This window comes from Idiotropiscis lumnitzeri, chromosome 1, assembly GCF_059441095.1.
Source record: "Idiotropiscis lumnitzeri isolate Australia: NSW breed Sydney's pygmy pipehorse chromosome 1, RoL_Ilum_1.0, whole genome shotgun sequence".
In the NCBI taxonomy this organism is placed as follows: Eukaryota; Metazoa; Chordata; class Actinopteri; order Syngnathiformes; family Syngnathidae; genus Idiotropiscis; species Idiotropiscis lumnitzeri.
In genome coordinates this window covers 37,070,018-37,093,161 of record NC_142391.1, presented here as the reverse complement: position 1 = coordinate 37,093,161, position 23,144 = coordinate 37,070,018, and the positions used below count along the sequence as shown (strand labels likewise).

The 23,144-nt window shown below is 41.8% G+C and overlaps 2 protein-coding genes across 4 annotated transcripts; one reads left to right on the top strand and one right to left on the bottom strand.

The window, feature by feature from the left end:
- The first annotated feature begins 46 nt into the window (after positions 1-46).
- On the top strand, positions 47-6,520 carry pold2 (polymerase (DNA directed), delta 2, regulatory subunit). 2 transcript variants are annotated; one of them, XM_088299113.1, is made up of 11 exons: positions 47-405; positions 581-810; positions 1,174-1,295; positions 2,221-2,344; positions 2,419-2,533; positions 3,103-3,301; positions 3,869-3,949; positions 4,105-4,262; positions 5,107-5,234; positions 5,320-5,421; positions 5,854-6,520. In XM_088299113.1, exons 2-11 carry the CDS (start codon positions 588-590, stop codon positions 6,012-6,014), a joined length of 1,413 nt encoding a protein of 470 aa, XP_088155239.1. In that variant the 5' UTR covers positions 47-405; positions 581-587; the 3' UTR covers positions 6,015-6,520. The 2 variants fall into 2 exon arrangements, with proteins under 2 accessions (XP_088155239.1, XP_088155232.1); XM_088299106.1 differs by lacking the exon at positions 47-405 and having other exon boundaries at positions 563-810.
- On the bottom strand, positions 6,221-20,102 carry aebp1b (AE binding protein 1b). 2 transcript variants are annotated; one of them, XM_088299092.1, is made up of 23 exons: positions 19,617-19,957; positions 18,248-18,421; positions 18,102-18,164; positions 16,152-16,784; positions 14,623-14,697; positions 14,081-14,146; positions 13,758-13,841; positions 12,720-12,791; positions 12,509-12,618; positions 12,019-12,158; positions 11,846-11,930; positions 11,617-11,761; positions 11,458-11,546; positions 10,658-10,781; positions 10,256-10,452; positions 9,992-10,168; positions 9,581-9,741; positions 9,249-9,508; positions 8,904-9,212; positions 8,663-8,802; positions 7,535-7,634; positions 7,290-7,456; positions 6,221-7,206 (listed from the first exon to the last, which is right to left on the bottom strand). In XM_088299092.1, the coding sequence occupies exons 1-23, from the start codon at positions 19,819-19,821 to the stop codon at positions 6,817-6,819; spliced, it is 3,966 nt and encodes a 1,321-aa protein (XP_088155218.1). In that variant the 5' UTR covers positions 19,822-19,957; the 3' UTR covers positions 6,221-6,816. The 2 variants fall into 2 exon arrangements, with proteins under 2 accessions (XP_088155218.1, XP_088155210.1); XM_088299084.1 differs by having other exon boundaries at positions 8,904-9,508; positions 19,617-20,102.
- Positions 20,103-23,144: the final 3,042 nt, after the last annotated feature.

Below are 23,144 nucleotides of genomic sequence, written 5' to 3'. Positions count from 1 at the left end.
TCTTTTCTCTCTTGCTCAGTACCGCTTCTCGCGAGAATACACAATAGCCCGGAAATACGTCTTAGCAGAAATGTTCTTGACGAAAGATGTATTTATTCTACGCCGCAAAAAAAGAAGAGTGTTCATATTTCGAAACTGAATGTAATGTCATTTTCAATTGTATATAAATACGCTGTACTATACCAAGATGAGTTAAAATTTCAGGCAGTAGTACACAGTATACCTTATGTTCACCAACGTGATTAGGTAGCCGTCAGCGGTTACGTGAGGTTAATCTTTATAGATTCAAAACATCTCTGGTGGAGCGGGCATTTCGCGGGAAGTAGCTCTCAAACTTGGAGAATAATAACAAACGTTGCAGAGACTTTAACACGTTTTCGTGTCAAACATTATAAGACCACCAAGGTAAGAGCTTCACCTTCCAACGTTACATTTTTACAAAAATAAATCTAGTTTGTAAGCGCCCAATATTCATTTTGCTACTCTCAAGCTTTGCTACCAATCTGAAAGGACCTTCTATGTTTATTAACCGCATGGCAACTTAAATTGCTTGACTCCAACCTCTGTAACGCCTTAATAGGAACACCATGTTCTCCGACCTGAGCGCGCCGCGAGACGGCTCCTCTCTATTGTGCCGCCCGGTCGAGGACAAGGCGCGAGTGTTTGAGAGAGCATCCCCGGCCTACAGTCCCTGTTCCGATCGCTTCGGAGTCGGTGAGCGGAGTTTCAGTCGGCAGTATGCTCACATTTATGCAGCGCGACTCATGCAGTTGAGACCCTTGCTCACGGAAAAAGCCCAACAAAAGTGGGGTATGTATTCTATGATTGAATGCATTATCATACACAGTGCAGTGTTTCTCAATCTGGATTGAGCCAATGTATGTTGAATACAATTTCACGACATACTAAGCAAAAATCTTACAAAAACTGGTTGCAGTTAATTATGTCACTTCTGCCATCTAGTGGAGGTGTAATTACTGTAACTGTTCTTTCTGCCACTACACGTTGCTAACAAAGATAGATGAACTAAGATGCATTACTTGTAGTAAATATTGTTCGCTCCAGTTACGTGAATTTGGATAATCGCTCATAGCACACTGCTTGAGAATCACACCTATGAAGTATGCAGAGTAATTGTATCAATGTGTTGTTTTTTGTTGTGTGTGCGTGCAGGATCAGATGTGCCTGTCCGGAAACTGTGCGATCTTCAGACTGGAGAACAATGTTGCGTTGTGGGAACTTTGTTCAAGCGCATGGACTTGCAGCCATCCATCTTAAAAGAGATCAGTGAGGAGGTCAGGAGTACATCAAATCACCACTGGCGACACACAGAAAGCATTCCCAGTTTTTCCTAATTTTCTTATGTGACACAGAGTTATTCCAAAATGTATTAAATTAATTTTCCTTCAAAATCTGAGACACAACACCCCCACAATAACAACGTAAAACGTTTCTTGGACATTTCTGTTAAGTATATATTATAATAATTAGAATTAGAATTAGAAATCCCTTTATTGTCATTGTACTCAAGAGTGCAACGAGATTAGATATGTTTATATATTTTTTAAATTTGCAGAAATGGGCACTTTACCCTTTTTTCCGGTCCCTCCTCCGTCCTCCGCCTGCGACCTGGTCACCCTTTACACTTTCGACCTTATTTAAAAATATATTTGCCCTCCGTCCCCGTCCATCTTTGTCTTTTCTAAGCGCTTCCATCCTTACATTTCTGCCTTCCTCCTATGGAACCACACGTCGTGATATATCACATTTGATCTGGAATTGTACATTGGCGGATTACTCGGGCTGGACGTGCTTCTATTAGTGAGATGGGCGTCCATGGGCACTTAACACGACTAGGTAATGATTATAGGGATGGACTGAGCTTCCATCTTTGCTTTGTCCGTCGTTTTTCATAAACTTTTCGTGTCTGACCGCCATCCAAAAAATGCAACACAAATCTCTGATAATTAGGGTCTAATAGCCTCACTCAGCAAGATGGCCAAGAATGCAAACATTTGTCATATTATCATTATGGAATGTTGGGTATGATATTTTTGAAGAAATAATAATTGATAGTGTTGGGGGGGTATCAGATAGCATTTGGAAGTAAGGCAAATAACAAAATGTTGAAATGCACTGTATAAACCAAATGTAGGTGTACTGATCTTCTAGCCTGTGCTGTATGTCACAACTTATTTTTCTCTCCGTTATTGTCGACAGCACAACCTGCTGCCCCAGCCAGCACGAGTCAAATACATCAGTGACAACGATGAGTTGATTCTGGAGGATGAGTTGCAGAGGATCAAACTGGAGGGCAAAATTGACAGAGATAGGTGTGTCACAGGTGAGACAAGTTTTCCATTTTGCTGGTTGTCATACAAATTGATTAAACACCTCATTGATTGACATTTTCTGCAGGAAGTGTTATTGCTGTATATGGAGCTGAGAGAAATGATGGAAAATTCACAGTGGAGGACTTCTGCACAGCTGATCTCCCAGCACAGACTGTAAGACCTGCACTCAACGCTGACAGGTGAACACACAAAAATGCTCAAATATAAAGCCTGCTCCACACAGAGCAATGTAACCAAATGCAAATTCAGTCACATCCAGCAGTATGCAGGGTTCTGTATTTTTAGTTCGTGGCCTATGTTACATGTGGAATTAGTATACTGATATTTTACTAATTAGCAAAGGGAATGAAATGTACTATGCTCATAACTATATATTTACACTTGGGCTAGGCTCAGATGTCTAGAGTTCAGCTCAGATAGGAAGTAGGGAAAATGTTCAAAGCTCACACACAAAATTTTTAATAAAAATGCAAGTGTATTAACTAAAGAAAAGAGAAATATTTAAAATATTTACACTGTATATACAATGACTAAACATAGAAATCCAAGACCCCGGTTTGAGAGTCCTGCGCAGTCGCATAGTCCATATAAATTTCAATATAATGGATGTTTGTGGAAGTAGTTCAGTAGATCATGTTCAAGGAAAAGTCGGTTGGGGTGGCCATCCCGGCCAAATAGCCCCTCTCATCTGAGTTTCTTGATTTTACTATAAATAGCTATTGATATGTTTTTGTGTTTTTCTGCACAGATTTGTGCTGCTCGTCTCAGGACTGGGTCTCGGTAGTAGTCATGCAGACAGCATGCTCGGGCTGCAGCTGCTGGTTGACATGGTAACAGGTCAGCTTGGTGACCAGGGCGAGCAGAGCGGAGCGGCGAAGATATCGAGGGTCTTGATGGTGGGAAACCTCCTTAGTCAAAACACACAGGACAAGGATGCCTCAACTAAGGTGAGTCAGGCATCATTCACAGCTGCACGCCATGTCAGCTGCATATGATGATACCTAGCTAGTATTGCACTGATGGTCCCAGCCGACTGAGATGAAAAAAAAAAAAAGTAATTGGATAAGCAAGCATATATAAGGCACTAAACCCTTCTAAATTTGCACTTGCATTATGCATAATCCACCTACCTCTTTCAGACATCACCATACAAAACTGGATTTTTATTTATTTCTTTATTTTGGATGTTTATTTTACTTTTCTTTAGCGCAGTGCATTTTCCACATTTACTCCCAATTTCACCACCTTCTACATTCAAAAAAATGCTTGGTGCCCAAGAAGACTGACATTTGTTTACAAGTATTTCTTTTTGTAATTATAGATTGTTTCATAGTATTAGTGCAACTCTGCATGATGTATGGTTTTGGTTTCATTTTAAAATGCACTAAACAATTACAAGGCAAAATTTGAAGGCCACAATATTGCCTTCAATTTAAGCACCATCATTTCTAAACAAATTGCTAAATAAATAAATAAAACCAAATTGACATATGACTCCCTGTTTGCATGTCTAGGCCAAGTACCTGACCAAAAAGACTCAGGCTGGCAGTGTGGATGCCATTCGCTTGTTGGATGAGCTGCTGCTCCAGCTGGTGGTCAGTCTACCTTCACCCCTGCTCGCCACGTTTTCTTACGACTGCTCGTTGATCACTGAATGTTACTAACGACTTTCAGATGAAACCTGAGCAGCAAGTTGTTTGTTTGTCACCAAAGTGTGAGCACTGTTGTGTATATCCTCCTCCCCTTCAAGGCCTCGGTTCCTGTAGATGTGATGCCTGGCCAATATGATCCCACCAACTACACACTGCCTCAGCAGCCTCTGCATCGCTGTATGTTCCCCTTGTCCTCTGTCTACCCCACACTGCAGCTGGTGTCCAATCCATACCAGGCCACTGTAGACGGAGTGAGGTGAGGAACATCACAATCACATGCACGCCCATACACACCCACTTTTGCACGAGAGAATGCCTCATCTTCTGGTAACTCTTTGAAAAATAATACAAATCCCAACATTTTCACAAAGCGACATCGCAAGAAAACATCAGTTATAGCATAGAGCTGCAGCTGCTGAACGCGAACAAACAAAAACTACATTGTAAACATTACAAAATGTAAAAGTCCAATAATCGGACCCACCAACTGGATGTATTTTCATTTGAAATTTGTTTCTTGTTTGAGTGCCAACAAAAATGCTGATCTTGGCGTGTTACGTGGTCTCCATCATGAGTTGATCAAACTCACGATGAACTCTTATGTCATGTCCAAGAAAGTTTGCCAGCTGTTCCATCTCTGTGTTGATCATGTTCGGCTCAGTCTGCTTACTTCCGCAGCCTGCTGGTTGTAAGTTGCATGGGAGACTTTAGCTCAGTGAGCGGTTTAATTTAACCATGGCTCTCTACCCTGCGCATCAATTTCACGATGTGGCATTTGAAAAAACAATCTAGGTTGCACACGTATAACCAGCCGAAATCTCCTGGGCTCTAAAAGCAATATTTATTCCTAAATATTTATACTTGGGGTGAAAATTTTCATGAGCGCACGCACCGCGTGCTGGGTCCAATTCACTTGAATGGGAGCCGCCGTTGAGGCTGTACATTTCGAAAGGGCCGTGTGTGAATGTCTGTGTGTCATGATGTAAAGTCCTAAGCATTTTAATGTAAAATACTTTCGTTTTTCCTCACGGGACCTCTTGTACCCATACTGCAAGAGGTACCCATGATTTGTTTGAAAGCCATTCATTTCTCCCATTCAGGTTCCTGGGCACGTCAGGTCAGAATGTCAGCGACATTGAGCGTTACAGCAGCATGAACAATCATCTGGAGATTCTGGAAGAAACTTTGCGATTGCGCCACCTCGCTCCTACAGCTCCAGATACCCTTGGTGCGGCAGGTTCTTCACTGTTAGTAGATGCATCTAGTTGACCACTTTCTAATCATTTACAGAACATCTGTGGATTTTCTCTTAGGTTGTTACCCGTTTTATATGAAAGATCCGTTCATCTTGGAAGAGTGCCCACATGTTTACTTCAGTGGGAACGCGCCAACGTTTGAGTCTAAGCGCCTTACAGGTTTGTGTATACAGGTAGTCATTTGATTAACAAAGAAAATGTACCAAGCCTATATAGAAGGGCTCAGCGATATGGACACAATTTCACATCTCAATATTCATACCAAATATCTGATATGATATTACTATATTTTCTATGAAAATTACGCTTTTTTTTCTTAAAGAAAATGTAAAATATTAATTCAAAATGATGTGGAAAGTACCCTTTTTAATTAAAACTTACTGACAGTCATCAACGTAAAGTCAGCAGTAAATAAAAAAAGAAAATGTAATTTGATCTTACTGACAGTCATCAACCTAAAGTCCGCAATAAAAAAAGAAAACTGAGATACAATTGGTCAAGGAATCACTGTAATAATTAATATTTTTACTTTCAGATTTGTATTGCTTTAGAAATTTAGCGTGCAAATCACTCTTGTTTTCACTTCACCAGGATCTGATGGCCAGGAAATTCTTTTGGTGACCGTGCCAACGTTCCACAGCACCCAGACAGCATGTCTTGTCAACTTGGGCACTCTTGAATGCGAGCCAATCCGTTTCTCGGCTTTTTCTGTGGGTGACGATGATGAGAGTGAGATGAACATCAGCCACTGAGGGGAGTGTAGTCAACTCTCAAGTAATCTCACACGTCTTGAGTGTGACAGTATTGTGAGGTTTGCCAAAATTATAGCGGCAGTCTTTCAAATTGGTCTGCCAAAGCCTCTTCCACACGAGATGTGCCAGTCATCTTGGTCCTTCCATGAAAAACTGCAAAATGTATTTTTCATGGAGGATGACCCTGTAAATAATTACTTCATGAATTAAATAAAAATTTGTTTTTAATGTGCATCTGCAATAAAAAAAAATCTTGTATAAAAAGACTGAATACTGTGTCAAAAAGATGCAACATGAACACAGAAAAGATGATTTTCAATGAAGAATCACATTTTCAAGTGTTATACAAAATATAGTTATTGAAGATTTAAAGTTGCGGACATGAACATTGCTTACTCAAAAGCCGTTTCCGCTAAGCAGTACAGTTTGTGCCAGTTCTGTTCAGTTGCATTTCCTTTGTAAACATTTGTGAAGGGCACCAAAAATAAATTACCCATACAATACCACTTGGTGTGCTACAGTATGTTAGTGTTTGGGAGGTGTTACATATGTTTAATCGGCACATTTCATGTGAAATTCAAAAGCATATTTTTCTGGTCTATAATTATTGGTTCATGCCACACTGACAATTGAGTTGTGTTACTGTGATGTCAAAATATAAATGTACCAGACATAGTTCCAGCATATAGTTCACTGACATTCAAGACTTAACTGAACTGTACAGCTCGGTTGAAGGAAAGATTTGTGGATTGTTGTACTGTAGCTCAGAGAAGTTCACGGCTATGAGCGCAGTGAGTTTACTTTAATAGTCATCAATCTTGTACTCGTAATTGTAGTCCAGGATTGAGTCTGTGAAGCCACCGGGCGTTGATGATTGTCCCTCCCCTATTAGCCACAAGTCATACCAGGGTGTGGTGGTCCCTGGTGTTGAGGGAATTGTGGTAGTTGTTGGTGGCAGGGTAGTGGTTGTTGTCGTCGTCGTTGATTTCAACCGCAATAACCTGTTCTGCCGCAGACGGCGAATACGTGCTATTTTGAGTCTCCTCAACCGTTCCTTGCTCCGTTCTAAATCTTGTGAGATCCCACTGTTCCCATTAACTACACGACCATTGCTGTTGATAACTGGCGGCTGCACTATAGTGTTGCCATGGCTGACCAGGCGGATTGGCTTGTTGCCATGGAGCGCCAAAATCTGTGAGCAAATGACAGAAAATAGATTTGTCTTTAGACATTGCCAAAGTACCACTCTGTCGCACGCTAACATCATGGGCTCACCTGTTTAATACGGTCCCAGTTGGACTTGGCCAAGTTGAAGCTGCACGTGGTTGCTCCTGCCTGGTAACCCACCACACAAAGTTTGGTCAAGGAGGAGAAGCCCTCAGCTTTGGCTGTGATGCGGTACTCGCCCGGGTTTAGCAGCCGCCAGTAGTCTCCGGTTGAAGCTACAGTGAGACAGGGAACAAATGTTGGCTTTAAGTACAAATTCGACCCTCACATTTGGTTTGTGCATTTGATCTGACTTGTGGTGATGTCGTGGTTTATCCCCTCTACAGACACGGTGGCGTTTGCAAGCGGGTTGCCCTGCTCATCCTTCACTATACCTCGAATGCCACGATGAACCTATGCACAAAAACAGTAGAATTTGTCACACACAGAATTCAATTAGTCACTGTAAAGATAATTTACCTACTTTTTTTAAATTTCAGGACAACCTACAGTCACACAGGTATACCTTTTTACGCTTCTGTAACAATCGGCTACTAAATTAATTAAGAGTTGGGCTATTCCCCCCTTGTGTTTCTTGAGCCAGGATTGGTAGAAGTTCACTTCCTTTGCTGGGGACTTCCATCCAGCCATTATCTAAGCCGCTTATCCTCACAAGGGTTGCGGGCATGCTGTCTTGGGGCAATAGGCGGGGGAAACTTCGAATTGGTGGGCACACAAAGACAGACAACCATTCACACTCACAATCCCACCTAGGGACAATTTAGAGTGTTCACTTAATGCACCATGCATGTTTTTGGAATGTGGGAGGAAACCAGAGTACCTGGAGAAAAAACCTCGCAGGCATGGGGAGAACATGCAAACTCCACACAGGAAGGCCGGAGCTGGAATCGAACCCTGCACCCCTGCACCGTGAGGCGGATGTGCTAACCAATCGTCCATAATGCCACCCTTTGATGGGGATTTACCTGACTTAATCCACCTCTGAATATCACTACGATCATGTAATAATAGAAAAACATTAATACTACAAAAAACAATGCAGTATAATAAGAGCAACAAGTGTGCTGCATGCTATCGATGGGTAAATGAAGTTTCTAATCTGCTTCATGAACCAGTTGTAGTATTTTTGGACTCCAGTAGATGGCACTCTCTGTTCAACATTGGGCTGAAAGCACACTGACTTGCCATTTTCTAAACCCTTTATTAAGCAACAGTGCCTTCCACAGGACTCAAAAATACAACAACTGGTTCAGGTAGCTAATTTGAAGCTTCATTTTCCCATCACTATTACATGACGAATGTATGCGTTTTTTTAAATTGTGTTTGGGCCAAAAGAGAGGAACTTACTGGCTCTGACCACAGTTCACTTTAGTAGTTCATTCCTTCCAAGGAGTTAGTTGCTAGTGTTCGAACAATCTAACCTGCTCCATGAAGATGAGCATGGCCTCTCGGTTCTTCTCCCACTCTCGCTGCAGCTCACTCTCATGAGGGAATTTATCACAACCCAGGAAAATGGACAGCTCCAAGCAGTTGGTGTGCAAATAGCTGAAGTCATTCATACCTGGTGAGAGAGAGCGACATTATGAAAATGAGATCTTATGTGCTTGCATAACAAGTTAAAGGTGTTGGCAGCAGCCCTTGGACCTGATTGTCTCTACTTACTTCCGGTGATTGGCTTCCATTTGGCTCGATTGATGATGCCGTGCACCCCTGCGGTGACGTCTCCGTGGCAGGACCCGTGGTAGTTGTGTGTCATGGTCAGATGTGTGGACGCATAGGACACGGCTAACCACCTAAAGAGAGATTCATCTGCGATGTCTCGCAGGTCTTCCTCTGGCTCAGCGTAATGGTAGCCACCACTTCTCTCCCTGTCATCCTCCTCCTCCCTGTGGTCGTAACCCTGGTGGTAGCTGGGATCGTAGCCGTGGTCATAACCTTGTCCCTGGTCATAACCTTGTCCGTGGTCATAACCTTGTCCCTGGTCATAACCTTGTCCGCGGTCATAACCTTGTCCGCGGTCATAACCTTGTCCGTGGTCATAACCTTGTCCGTGGTCATATCCATGGCTGCGGTCATATCCTTGGCCTTGGTCATAGCCTTGACCGTTCCCATGCTCATAACCGTGTCCTTGGTTGTAGCCATGACTGTGGTCATAGCTATGTCCTCTCCACTCATGCTCTGAATAGCCTCTGTTTCTCCAGTCTTGATCCGGCTCTTCCTGGTATCCGTGTCCCCACTCAGACACATCGAAACTCTCTTCTTCATACCTGTGTGAAAGAATTTTGAATGAGGAGGATGCACAAAAAATGTATGCACAAGCTTGAGGCGTGAGGTCATACTGTCTCTTCTTGCGGCTGTGGGGCATGTCCTCAGCAGGCTTGGTGGTACGTAAACTGTCGTATGGGTAAGCCACAAATGACTCACCACCCTGAAAGTTTGCCCCCAACACAAACGGGTGGCTTTCCATCCAAGAGATGATGGCCCTGGTTTCGACTGCAATCTGGGATCAAACAGGAAGGTCAGAGCCACACCAGTGAAGTGGAAATCTACCTTTATGTACAGTACATAAGCCAGAACTACTTATTCTGACAACCCGAGGCAGATTAGATCGACATGGGCAGAAGATGGAGATTAAAATTTCATAGGACAATAGGTCATGAATGTAGGTCAGTATAGTTTTTACTCCGCCAGAGAATGGCCCTGATGGACCAACCACTGATACATTACTTCCATCTCGTCCATCGACTTACCGAGTTGTTTTGTAGTAAATTGTCAGGTATGGCAACATGGTGGTTTGGGAATAGTTTGGGCACCATGCCTCTTTCTTCGGCATCCCACAGGATACTGTTTAGATCCGGAAAGTTCTGGAAAATGTCAAATCCATCGTTGGTAAAGTGGCCGGTGGTCCATCCACTCAGCTCTGAGCCCTGCAGCAGGGAGAAAGCAAAATGACACGGACAACCAAATTACCACGGTTCACCACCATTACCAGGCATCTCCTTTTTAAAGCTCACTGCTTGAAAGGCTTCTTCATGTCCATCAGGGTTGAGCGAGGGCACCAAGTGGATGCGTATTCCGTCCACCAGCCGCTGAGCTCGAGGGTTTCGGTCGCTGTATTCCTTGCATAAGTACTGCATGAGAAGCAGGATCATTTCCCGGCCCACCGCCTCGTTACCGTGGAGACCTGCTGTGTAACGCAACTCCGGCTCACCTACACAGAATGCCAAACAGTTTTGAAGTTGTCCATCAATGATAAACTAATGACACAATCTGGTGTTAATCTTTACAAACAAGAAACACAACGCACAAAGCACCATTCATTCAGCCTGTCGAATCAATTGCGCTGGATGGCTGGAATCCTAGGTTTTCACTTTTAACATTAGACGGTAAAAGAATTTTCTCCCAGTCATGCTCACCTATTTCATGCTCTGTAGGGTTACCAGAGATCACCATGGCCATGATGTCCAGTCCTTTGGAGCTGCGACCCAGGCTGTAGATGTTGGTGATGTTGGGGCACTCTTCATTCACTGACTTCATAAGCTTAACAACAGATCGAAAGCTACGTTAAGTGTCACTACGGTTTGGTTTTACTGTGTCTCGTCTAAACACATTTGCAGCTCACACATACATCAATTTAAAATCTTCAGTTCGTGATCATTTTTTTTTTATAAATGGATACATATTATAAACAAAATGTTTTATTTTAACATCTGCATTTTGTCCTTGTTACAAAGAGTAACTTTTTGTAACTTTACAAAAAATACTTGAAAATTAATGAATAATTTTGACCGTTGAACTTCGTTTATGTCTTGCTATCAGAGTTTTGCCTGTGCCAGAACTCAACGCGAAAATACTAAATGTTCAATAGAGTTGACAAAGCCATGTTGACTGGATCTAAAAACATGTTCCAGTGCATGTTCAGTTCATCGCAATAACATAGCTCCACCCCTGGTTGTCAATATAATGAATGAACGAAGTATATAAGGTGGGGTGAACTGTCGCTCAATTGCATGAGATGGGTCAGGGAAGGCTAATTTCAGCCAGACAAGAAATAGGGTGTTGCATGTAGTATATAAAGTGTCCTCAAATTCTTGATCCTCAGAGGATAATTTGATGACAGCACGTCCCTGACATAAAATTAAGACTGTGAACTGTTTCAGTTGGTGGAAAAAAAATGCATAATGTCTTAAAGTAAGTGATTTAACAGCATACTCACTGCAACCATTTCTGAGTAGCTGTGGTGTTTAAATTTCAGATAGTCAATTGGAGTCACTTCATTTTGCCTGTATCGGACAACATCTGGATCTGTGTGAGCGGGAGAAAATGAAATGAGTACCGTCCAGGGTAAATTTGCATATGCATGTGTTCCGCTCACCAGGCAATGGGCAGCCCAGAATCTCCAGTCTCATACATAGCGTTCCATTCCAGCTTTGAGGGATGATTCTGATGTAGCGGGCCACGACAGGTTCTGCCAGCTGGTTCAAGACTGGCGTGTCTCGATCACTATTTCCAAAAAACAGCTGAAGACAGGAAAGGGAAAATGGGATTAAGGCAGTGGAATAATCTGTGATTTGTGAACGTCACATGCATTTAGGTGAGCTCACCCAGTCAGCATATCCATCATGGATGGTTGTCCACTCCCTGCTGTCATTGCTGAAAGCCAGGAAGTATGACGTCATGAAGTCACTCCTGCAATGACACAAGGGACATCCATGAATTCAAGGAGGCACATTTGGATAGAATTGAAAGTGTTTTCGCATGTGATTTTGAGACTCACTCATTCTGCGAGTCTCGACCCTGAGTTATGACTCCTGTGAACTCAGTCTCACTCCGAGCGTCAATCTCGAACCAGTGGACTTTGTCCTCTGAGTTTGCGCACCATGCTCCGCCTTGAGGGTTATCTTCATCATCTGAGCCCTGGAGCCCGCGAAACAAGACAAGGTTGCTGCAAAGTCTTTGAGTTATTCATTAAACAAATTATGTTTTTACTACATTATGAAGGTGTACCTAATGGAATGGCTGGGCTTTCTTGCAATTCAAGTTGTAGAAAATGTCATTTGAATCAGTGTAACAATGTGTCATGGAGGGGAAATGTCTCAAATGGACACCTCAGCTCTCAGTTGGTCTGGTTAAAAAAAAAAAAAGTACTCTCATGGAGTCTGCAGTTAATTATTTTGCAGCATGAGTCTGATGACTAGAGCGTGTTTCCAGACTTGAGTGGAAGTAAGTGATGCCTGTGTGGCGTGCACACCCTGACGGATGTGTACCTGCATGTTGAGGCGAGCCCTCTGAGGTGCAAAATTATACTGAGACATCGAGGAGGCGGAAAGCTGATCTGGCTCGATCCGATGGGACTCCATCCCCAGGGGAGGACATTCTGACACAAACACACACGGCACAGGACGAAAAGTCGTACAGTAGATGAAAAAAAGAAAGCTTACTCGATGTTTTCCAGACTGTGGACGACATTTGACTTACTCTTTGGTTCTTTGTAGACACGTGGTCTGTTCCTGGCTCGCTCTTCAGCCTCCTTCAGTTTCTCTGCTCTTTCTGGCAGAGGTCAGAAAAACAATCTTTAAAAAGAAATTCTACAGCATTGGTCCCAAATCTCCTCTTACTCAACCGAGAACTCATCAGGGGAATCACCGTTTTTGCACATTACCCGTGCCAAAAGTCCTCATTGCTCTTGTCAAACTCATACCTTTAAGACCCTAAAATTAGATTTGGATTTTGCACAGGGAATTTGCCGTTTGTAGGATTTGTTGATTTTAACAGCGTGTTGTACAGCAACTCAACCTGTTTTCAAGTGCTGATTCATCAGAGCATTCTTGCTCAATCTATTATAAATTTGGGAGAAAGCACAACATTTGGTAGAAGCGTTGCTGGATATGTCACACAAATGTAGATATTGGGTCATCACAAACCACTAGTAGCCATTTGATAGTTTAAAATGACAACCAATTTCATTTTTAAGGAGTTCCGTATTTATGCTTTTCTGTGACTCTTCCAGTCTCTTTGTACGTGTGTTCCAACCAGATGATGACGTTTTAGGCTCAGTGACCACTTCTCTCTCAAAACATCCCTTCTGAAGCCTCACAATGGCGAGATACTGCTGATCAAGTGTTAGTTGTCATCTTCGTCTCATGACTCACAGTTCAAGGTCAGTCTTCCATTTAATTTTTTCGATCAATCACTATACTGGAAACGAATCCAAGAATGTTTTTTTTTTTTCTTTTTAAGGAGCAATGGAAGAATACAAGCCGAAGAGGTTGATCGGAGTTTTGCTGTTAAAGCAAAAGCTCATTTGCATAGTGACAAATCACATCTGTCTTTTCTTATGCGAGTAACGTGATCCAACGGGAGGGAACGTGCTGTTATCTGCTTTACTTTTGCACTTGGGTCACAAGGCCATGTTCACTCTGGCAAGGACTGGATCGTATGTCAAGTCGTCTGGCATGTTGCTGATCAATAAAAAAAAAAGAAAGAGAAAAGAAGTTCACAGTTTCGGAGCCTTACCTCTCTGTTCCCTCTCTCTTTCCTTTTGGGCTCGCTCTCTTTCCTTCTCCATCCATTTGTCATCAGTTTCACCTTCCTTTTTCTCTGCAGACGGGAAAATGGAGGATAATTGGGCTTTATTGAACCACCAAATTTCTGTAAATGCCATGAGGATTCACCAATTGTAGAAAAAGGTCACACCATTTATGACAAGTTGTTTGGAAAGTTACTGTCCAGAGACTGCTTCGTATGAAACATTTGGTCATGGAAAATCAGCGAGCACGCGTGCGTGTGCATGTGTTTGGACGTGAGTGGCTGGAAAACCACGCATGTGTGTCACATACTCATTCCGTATTCGTCGTATTCGTCGTACCAATTCTCCTCGTAGGGTGGAGTATTTGTCGTCTCTTCTACAGAAAAAGATAAACATGAAGTTGTTTCGTGGGATGGCTTATTCTGTGATTTATAGAACGTCTCAAGCGCTCAACCACTACAACTGTTCTCTATTTGGATGAATATAAACACTGTCTCGTTTAATAGTTAAATCTTCCGTTTAAATTTACAGGAATGATAACAAAGTTCTGATCAGACCTCAAGCTTGAAAAAAAAAAAACACCACTGTGGAAAGTTTGGTCTTTAGCTAAGGCATGCAACCACCCCCTCCTGGCTGAAAAGTAGGACAGAAACACTAACGTTATTCTCATGTGCTGAATTAGTCATTATTTCTGACAAGCTTTCATCCGTGCAACACAGATGGAGGCAATATTGAATCTATACGCGTGGCCAGAGTGGAGATTCTCTTCCTTGTGTGCCCGTCACAATGTCAACATGCGGATTGATGAGTGGTCGTTTCACCTCACTGGCATGTTTGAGTGTCAGCACCAACCTGTGAGAGTTTCTACTTTTATCACGGGGTTGACTTCTTCGCCATCTGGGAGTGGAACCTTCTCTGGCACTGCAACTGGAGCAAAAAAGATGAAATCAGGAATTTAATCAACTCAAAAAGGCAAATGACAAAGCCCCTTACACTTACAAGTTTTTTCCAAGTTTAACTTCCAAGCGTCTTTAATTTAAAATAGATTTAAACCTCACACATGGAAAACGGAAATTGTATATGCCAAATCTGTGAGGAGTTCTATAGTCACACCCCCCCAAACATTTTTGTTATATTTGAGTTACTGTCATATACTTGCTCATACGAACAGCTCAGCTTGATAAATGTACATTGAAATTGTATATTTAGAGGATTGTAAACTGGACAATTACTGTGTATGACAACAAACTTGCACATGTCTTTAGAAGGGAATAATCATTTAACAAAGTACATAATAGTGCATCCAACGCACATACTCGCTCACAAACACAGGCAGACGCACATGTAAGCACGCACACAGTTTTGACTGCGCTCGCCAAACTTGAGACTGCAGAGGACTAAGCCTAAAAGGTTTTTTCACGTTTTCTTTGCCCACCGAGGCGCTGAGAACTAAGCCAACTTTTTTTTTTTTTTTCCCCCCCATCGGCCAACTTCAAAGATTTGTTTCATTCAAAAATTCTCCTCTTCAAAAGTTTGAGGCGTGCTGTCAAGAATGACAAATGCAATGAGTTTGACACCAGGTGTAACCTTTCACATTCATCTCCTGAAGGGGTATCTTGTCACTGTGCATGGACGTGCATGTACAAGATGTCGGAGTGACTCTGAAAATAGTTTTTTCACTTTTCACACTTTTCAAGTGTGGAAACTGCGCAGGCAAAGTATCCTGTATCGTGTTCAAGCTTTGTTGAGGACACCTTGGAATGAAGTTCAACTGACAGAAGCATGCATACATCTAAACGCTATTGTATTTTACACCCACAGTCCATGCAACTTACTGGTTGGCTTTATATTTGTCGTATTTGTCAGTCAATAACCACCTACCTTCATATCCCAATCACTCAAAAACGACTTGATTAATCTTGATTTTTAAGATCCGTTGATCAACATCCATTTTCTCTACCACTTCATCTTTCGAGTGTGTGGGGTACATAGAGCCTGTCCCAGCTGACTTTAGGTGAAAGGCAGACTACATCCTGGACTGGACTCCAGTCAGTCACATGGCACACATAGACACAAACAACCATTCACACTCACATTTACATCAGAGCAGAGCTAGACGCACACAAGTCTCCACTATAGGTGACTTGACGTGATTGGCTGACAGGGTTGCTAGAAAATAGTATTTTCAATTTGCAACACTGCAAAGCCAGTCCCTGATCCCTGGCGGCGTCTGTGCTCCTACCCTAACCTGCCTGAACATTGGCCTTCATCTGAGTTGTTCCACCATCTTGTCACTCTTCTTCCACACACAGTCCAATCAGCCAGTCACAGTACATTCCTTGGAAGTGACAAATAACGAAGAAAGAAAGCAGGAGACGTACATGTGGAATCCCAGTAATCACTGTCATCTGTCCCAGTCTTCTCATCAATCTTAGGGCCAGCCGGTGTTGGGTCCTCTTCTTTCCAGTAGATTTCATAGTCATCAGTTTCAGTCGGAAACGGATCTTTTTCATCTGGTTTCCAGTAGTCTTCATCGGTGTCCGTTACTGGTGCATATGGGTCTTTCTCTTCAGGTTTCCAGTATTCTTCTTCAGGGTCGGTCACTGGAGGTGATGGGTCTTTTTCCTCTGGTTTCCAGTATTCTTCATCAGTGTCCGTCACTGGAGTATATGGAGTTTTCTCTTCTGGTTCCCAGTATTCTTCTTCAGGTTCCGTCACTGGAGGCGATGGGTCGTTCTCTTCCGGTTTCCAATCCGTCACATCTGTGTCTGTCACTGGATTGTGCGTTTCTTTTTCTTCTGGTTTCCAGTATTCCTCATCTGTTTCCGTTACTGGTGGCAATGGGTCTTTCTTCACTGGACCCCAGTCAAAATCATCCTCTGTCACTGGTGCCACTGGATCTTCCTCTTCTGGCTTCCAGTAGTCATATGGAATATCTGTTACCTCCGACGTTGGTCCGGATGGAATGGGATCACCCTCCCAGTAGTCATCATCTGGCTTCCAGTAGTCATTGTCTGAAAGGGAAACACACAGAGAGACTCAATGATATCACACTGAGAGCTTCATTTACTACTACCTTTTTTTTTTTTTTTTTTATCCCTTTATTGTCATTGTACTCAAGTGTGCAACGAGATTAAAGACTGCTGGAAATCCAGGGCTTTGCATTTGGGAAGGTCCGTATAGTCCTGTGTAGTGTTTAATAAAATGATGATGATTATATTAGTTTGAATGGTTAAAGTTCCGACTGAATGTATGTCTCTAAATGGATTGAAATTTGTAAAAGGGCTGGACTTACTTGGGACTTCTCATATTTTGTACTGTAGAATTAAATGAGATTTTCACAATCTTTGCAGTGCGCACACACACACATATTGTACAAATTGGGACACAGTCGATTGCGTCACTTGAATCAGAATGTCATTGTACATAGTGTACAACGAGATTGGAGAGCTCCCCTCTCCAGTGCAAATGTAATAAATAATCTCATTCAATATATTAATTAAATTAATTAAAGATAAAATAATTATGAAATACATTAAAAAAAGTGACACGAAATTAAGTTATCCGAAAACGTTTTTAAGAAGGAGTACAAGTACAAATAATATGATTCTATTTGTTACTTTTGTAAAAATTAAATGAAAAGGCCTCAAAAATTATGCAGAAAACTTAATATTTTCGTGAAATGAGTCCACCAACTGGCTGTTTGACCCAGTGCGTGCGTGATGTCACTGGCCCAACTGAGTCATCTACAAACTCTGAACATGGCAATGACGAGCTGTCGGAAAGTATTGGTCGCACCGTTTTTATTGTTTCATTAAAGCAGAAAGGAAATGAATCGGAAGAAAAACCACGACGAGCGCACTTCATAGGCAGAAAGTCAGAGATGTGACTCGATTTCATATCTGCCTTCTTCAAGATTTCACTCTGGCGCGGTTTTAAGTCCATGATAATGTGTAAAAAATGTGTAAAAACCATGTCCCATACTCTTTCAATGTACTACTTTTGTTGTCTTGACATAAGCTGTTTGAGAACATACCAACTTACTTAGTACTGGATAGGTGCAAATGGTGACCTTGGACTCCTAAAATAAGTCCACTACTTGTGTATATTGTACTCACAAATCAACTTGTATGATAGCCCTCCAGCATACAGAGTAAAAAAAGGAATTGATTGTCAGTTCCATCATAAAAATAATTCCTAATCTTTCAAATCACATATTTGATTGCACAGTCGTAGCTACTTAATTATATTGGTTAATAATGATGATATTGAAAAGAAGAAAATAAGAATATTGTTGAAGCATGTCAATGAGGATGAAATGAACAACTTACCGATATCAGGATAGGCGTAGTCTGTGTAAGGCTCAGCTTCTGTTGGTGGTTCGGTTGGGATAGCTGAAGGCGGCACATGGACACAAAGTCAACAACAACAACATCATTTACATACTTCTAAGTACAAAATTGACTCTTGGCTTGACCTGTTGTGGTGGGTGGAAGAGTTGTAGTTGTAGTTTGTCTGTCCTTCTTCCTCCCTTTCTTCTCACTTTTGGGTTTCTTAGTGGCATTGGGGTCTTTAGGCTCTTTGTTCTTTTTTTTGTCCTTTTTCTTCTTTTTGCCCTCCTGTGGTGCTCTTCTCACTCTGCCAAAATTGCCTGAACATAGGAATGGACAAAAACTTAGGCAGGAAAAGCCTACTAGAACTTTTTTGGGTGGGGCGGGTAATCAGTGGCACATTAAAAAGTGGCATGCGTGTGCTTTTAATGGTGGAAAATGTTTTGAAACTCGGTCTCATGCTTTTATATCACAAAAACCTAGAATTTGAACAGGGGTGTGTACCATTTTTATATCCAGTCCATAGTGACAGGCAGAAAAATTCTGAGGAAATTGAGACAACGTTACCATTATTTCTGTATACATTTTGTTACATTTCTGTTGTTATTGCTAATGTTTGGACTGTAAAATAGTATCTAGCTGGTCTCCATCATGGTTGGAAAAATACCAGTCTAGACAGCTAAACTAATTCAGCACTCAGCAGAGGTTCATCAGTATTTCCTTCAGGCCAGTGGCTGCATGCTGTTCTCAGCCACCTCCATGGAAAAACTCTCTTTCCATGAGCCACACAGTTTCAATCACACAAATCCCATCAGTTTAACAATAAATACATCAGCAGCGCCTCGGCGACTTCTTCCCCACTGAAAGGTATAGCCATTAGTGGTAGGCATTAAGAGGCTACTCGGGGACTGATGGCTCTTACATGTGAGGCTCTTCTCTTCTTCTCCTCATATAAACTGAGTGTTTCAACATGCAAGGTAAAAGCAACACGAGCATTGGAATGCGTTGCTCTCTCGTCTTTGTGCATCAAAGTAGACTGGGCAGTAGTGATCAAGTGTTTATAATTAGTCAATCTGCATGAAACAGCAATGGAATAGTAGAATAGTTTGTTTTTAAATGAAGACAAACACTAGGAAATTTTCATTTAGCTTCTTATTCAAGGACAAGGTGTTAAACAACAGAGATACGTGAAAGACTTGCTATACACAGCAAAGAATTGCTGAGGATATTCACTCAGATATTTTGCTGATCACATCATACTTTTGAGTTACTAGGCAGAATTCCTATGGTTCCCATTTCAAGAAATGCAACATTTGGCATATGTGAGCCACGCCCACTAGATTGTTTGAATGGCAAACTGGATTGACACACACGACAAATGTTACACATGAATTTTGCAAATTAATCATGAAAATGTTTGAACTATTAAAATATACGTTGGAATGCAAATCAGCGCTATCTGTTAAATTTAGTAGGGCACTGTCGCCACTGGATCCACTTTCAAATGTTACTGACCTGCCTCCACTGTGGTCTCACTGTTGATGCTCTCCACTTGGCCTGCATTACTTTGAGGCTCATTCTGAAGGAGATCCCCTTCTTGCGCGTGTCCTTCACGCTGCAACAGGGACACAATGCCCCCAGCGCTCTCCCCTTGTCTGGGGGCCAGCAGGCAGCAGAGGGCCAGCAGCGCCGCAGACACAAGCACAGTCTGGCGTCTCATGCTCGCAGCTCTTCCTATTGCAGAATCCTTTTAATTTGCTTTGGAGCTCCTTTTATCCAGCACAAGTTTTGTATTTGAGCCTTCCTTCCTGTGTGGAGCCCCAGAGTCAACCAGACTCAAACTGGGCTAGACAGAACTGGGGGTAGGGATAGAGGGGAGGGAAGGAGGTGGCTTAAACTGAGACACCCAAGAGATAGACAGCAAAACAGACATTTAGTCAAATGAAAAGCTTCTGTTGCTAACTGCCCTGCAGCTTCGGTCAGTGGAAAAAACAGCGAGAGGCAAGAGGATCGCTGTCACCTGCCGGACGAGTCACAACAGGTGCAGGGCTCACACACGCGCGAAGAGTTTGGGGGTGTGCGTGTGTGTGTGTGTGTTAGGTAAACGCCTACTCCACACTGTTGCATTTTGCACAGAAAAAAGCAGGATGAACTTCTTGTCCCCCTCCACTATAGAGAGCCGACAACAAGCACCGATGAGTGGCTCCCGGGTCATTGAATTCCACAAGAGGAAGTGGGTGGAGGGGAGAGAAACATCAACGGGACTATCGGGATTGCGTGTGTGTGTTTTCACAAAACCATAAATTCCCAAACATCATAGCCGGGATATAAAGTAAATGAAAACAGACATGAATGACTTTTTCACAGCAGTTGAGAATGGAAGTCTGAGCTCAGTCGCTGTTTCCCACCCAAGAGACCATGACGGATCTCCTTGCGCTTGACACTTTTTTTTCAGTCCAACACTGGATCGGAACATTTGAAAAGGTGATGCTTTCTTTGTCTTAATTCTTATAATCATCTCCATACTCAAATTCTGTCATACCTGGAAGTTGTTGACACTTCACCATGTTGGTGACCCCTGATGCACAGTAGATGAGGTTGTTGTTTTTTAACCCAAGTTTAAAAGATTATAGATTGGTTGTCACGTTCACGGATGTTCTCTTGCCCTGCTACAGGAAACAAGAGAATACAGAAGTGTCTGCCAAAGCATGTTCACTCAAAAAGTATGACTTTTAAATGATTTCAGCTTGACTGAGTCATCCTTTGAGTGTTAAGCAGCTGTGCTTGATTAAACAATTGGGACATGAACACAGGCAAATGTACAAAAATAATATGTTTACACTATCCAGCATTGAGATGACAGTGGAGCAATAGAAAGATAATGAGGTAATTTGGGGTTATGACTTTGGCTGAGACGAATGAGGCAGATAGTAGATTCTATGGTAAGGTCAAGCAGAGGCCTGTGAAATCGGCGGAATACAGAAATACCAACTTTTTCCCACCTGAGCCATTCACACGACTGATAATAATAGCAAAGTAATGAGACACGCAATTTACAGGATATTAATAGAAAAAGGCCTGACATGGTTATTGTGCAATTTCTCTTAAATAGATTTTTAGTTTTGGGCAGTGGCCAATGCACATATGAAGTGATACTCTTTAATAAATACACTACAAATATTTCCGTCCATAATATTTCTGTGGTAAATAAAAAAGAAAATTCAAATACTTCAATTCCAAAGGGGTTTAAATACTGCAGACACAGTCTTCTGCAGCCAAGCAGAACAATATGAGTGATAATCAAAACAGCTGCGGCAGGCGATGAAATGAAAATGTAGACCATACGAGCTATCAAAGTGTTTTAAATTACAAACTGGTCATTAACACTCCTTGAATTCCACCTGCCATTACCTTGAAAGCACATAAATCAAACAATCATTTAGTGTATAGACTGTAATTATAATATTTTAATTTGATTTTTTTTCATTTTTTTTTTTACGAGGGAAACTGATGTCATATGACGATGAAATGTTTTAAAAATCTGAAAAAGCATTGACATTTATACTAAGCTGTTCCTGTTTTGGGGTCATGTTATCGTTCATACTTATTGTCAGATGCTGGTAGGAATGATTAGGAGCTTGCCAGAAGTTCCAATACCTCACCATTTAAATGATAATATCCCATCCCCCAAAAGAATGAACTGATACAAGAGAGAGCATTCTTTTGCATACACCTCACATAATTTGAATGACCACAAATAGTGTTTTGATGTCCCATTATGCATTTAATACAAATATCGGTGGTCATGTGCATGGTCAATCATAGTGCCGTCTTGAGTGTCGTCTCAGCATCCAGCAGGCAGGAAACAATGACATCAGGGAGAGAGTAGGAGGGAGGCTGGAGGAGGGGTGTATGAGTGAGAGAAAAATGCAGTAATCCAGCAGGCTCACAAGGTGCAAATGGAAACAGGTTTACAAACCTCCATCCCTTTATATTCTATCCATTCCCTTAAGATACAAACATTAACTCCAGCAGATACTCAAAGTATTAATACTCTCCATGAGATTGTCGCATTTTATTGAGCTCCTCAGCAATACAAATCTGTAATCTCCTAAAATCACATACACTGTATGGACGCAAAGTTGGAAAAAGACATTGAAGTGCACAAATCTTACCATAACAGCCATATGAATGGGTTATGGAGGTGATTTCTGAAATATTTTTTCCATGGTGTGTGACTGTGTGCAGTGATTCAGCAGGTCGAACCCAGATCAGTCATCTGGCTATGGGGTCTGATTAAGGACAGATGTAGTAGCATACTGCACTCAAATTCCTTTGGAGGCACACTCATTTCATGACCCAGCACCAAAATCCCCCTTCCTTAGACTGCAAAATATTAGATTGAAATGTGGGCAGGGGGTTGTGAAAATGCAATGGAAGCGCTATTGCGGGCTTGCTTTAGTGAGTCAGAGTCATTTGTTTCCCCAGTGAGAATTGGACAAACCTTGAACTGTGACTGTGTTGAAATAACAAAATAGTATCAGTGTAGCAGCATGATAGCCTCATAGGAATTTACAAGGGTCAATGCTCCATAGTCAAAAGGGAGACTCGGTGAAGGTGGTATTAATGGGTCTTTTAAAGAACAAACAAGAGTTTACGCACAGTACAAGAAATCTTTTAAAACAACACCAACAACGCTCAAATTAGCTCTGTAGACAGCAACATAGTGAAACCAAGAATCAAGCAAGAATTAACGAGATTATTGAGATATAAATCAACCACACAAACTATAATTTTAAAAATATGTTAAATGTTGAGGGTGCACAGTTTTTATTGACACGGTCAGAGAATGAAACCAATTCAAAGAGAATATATCCAATTTAACGCTGGACGTATTGTTGTAATTGGGCAAGACTCAAATGTTTTGTTACGCTAACTTTGCTACCCGCAGATTTATAAGGACAAGACACAATAAAACCAATTTGTCAGAAAGTGATCACATTTATAATAAAAAGAACATTAAACCGTTCATTACAACAATAC

Excerpts from the sequence above, each read along its gene's own strand:
- pold2 (XM_088299113.1), top strand. The coding sequence starts at position 588 with ATGTTCTCCGACCTGAGCGCGCCGCGAGACGGCTCCTCTCTATTGTGC. Across the intron at positions 2,345-2,418 it reads CAGAGATAGGTGTGTCACAG|GAAGTGTTATTGCTGTATAT; the intron begins GTGAGACAAGTT and ends CATTTTCTGCAG. Across the intron at positions 5,422-5,853 it reads TGAGTCTAAGCGCCTTACAG|GATCTGATGGCCAGGAAATT; the intron begins GTTTGTGTATAC and ends TCACTTCACCAG.
- aebp1b (XM_088299084.1), bottom strand. The coding sequence starts at position 19,821 with ATGAGACGCCAGACTGTGCTTGTGTCTGCGGCGCTGCTGGCCCTCTGC. Across the intron at positions 18,165-18,247 it reads TCTTCCACCCACCACAACAG|CTATCCCAACCGAACCACCA; the intron begins GTCAAGCCAAGA and ends TGCCGCCTTCAG. Across the intron at positions 11,762-11,845 it reads ATGATGGATATGCTGACTGG|CTGTTTTTTGGAAATAGTGA; the intron begins GTGAGCTCACCT and ends TCCTGTCTTCAG.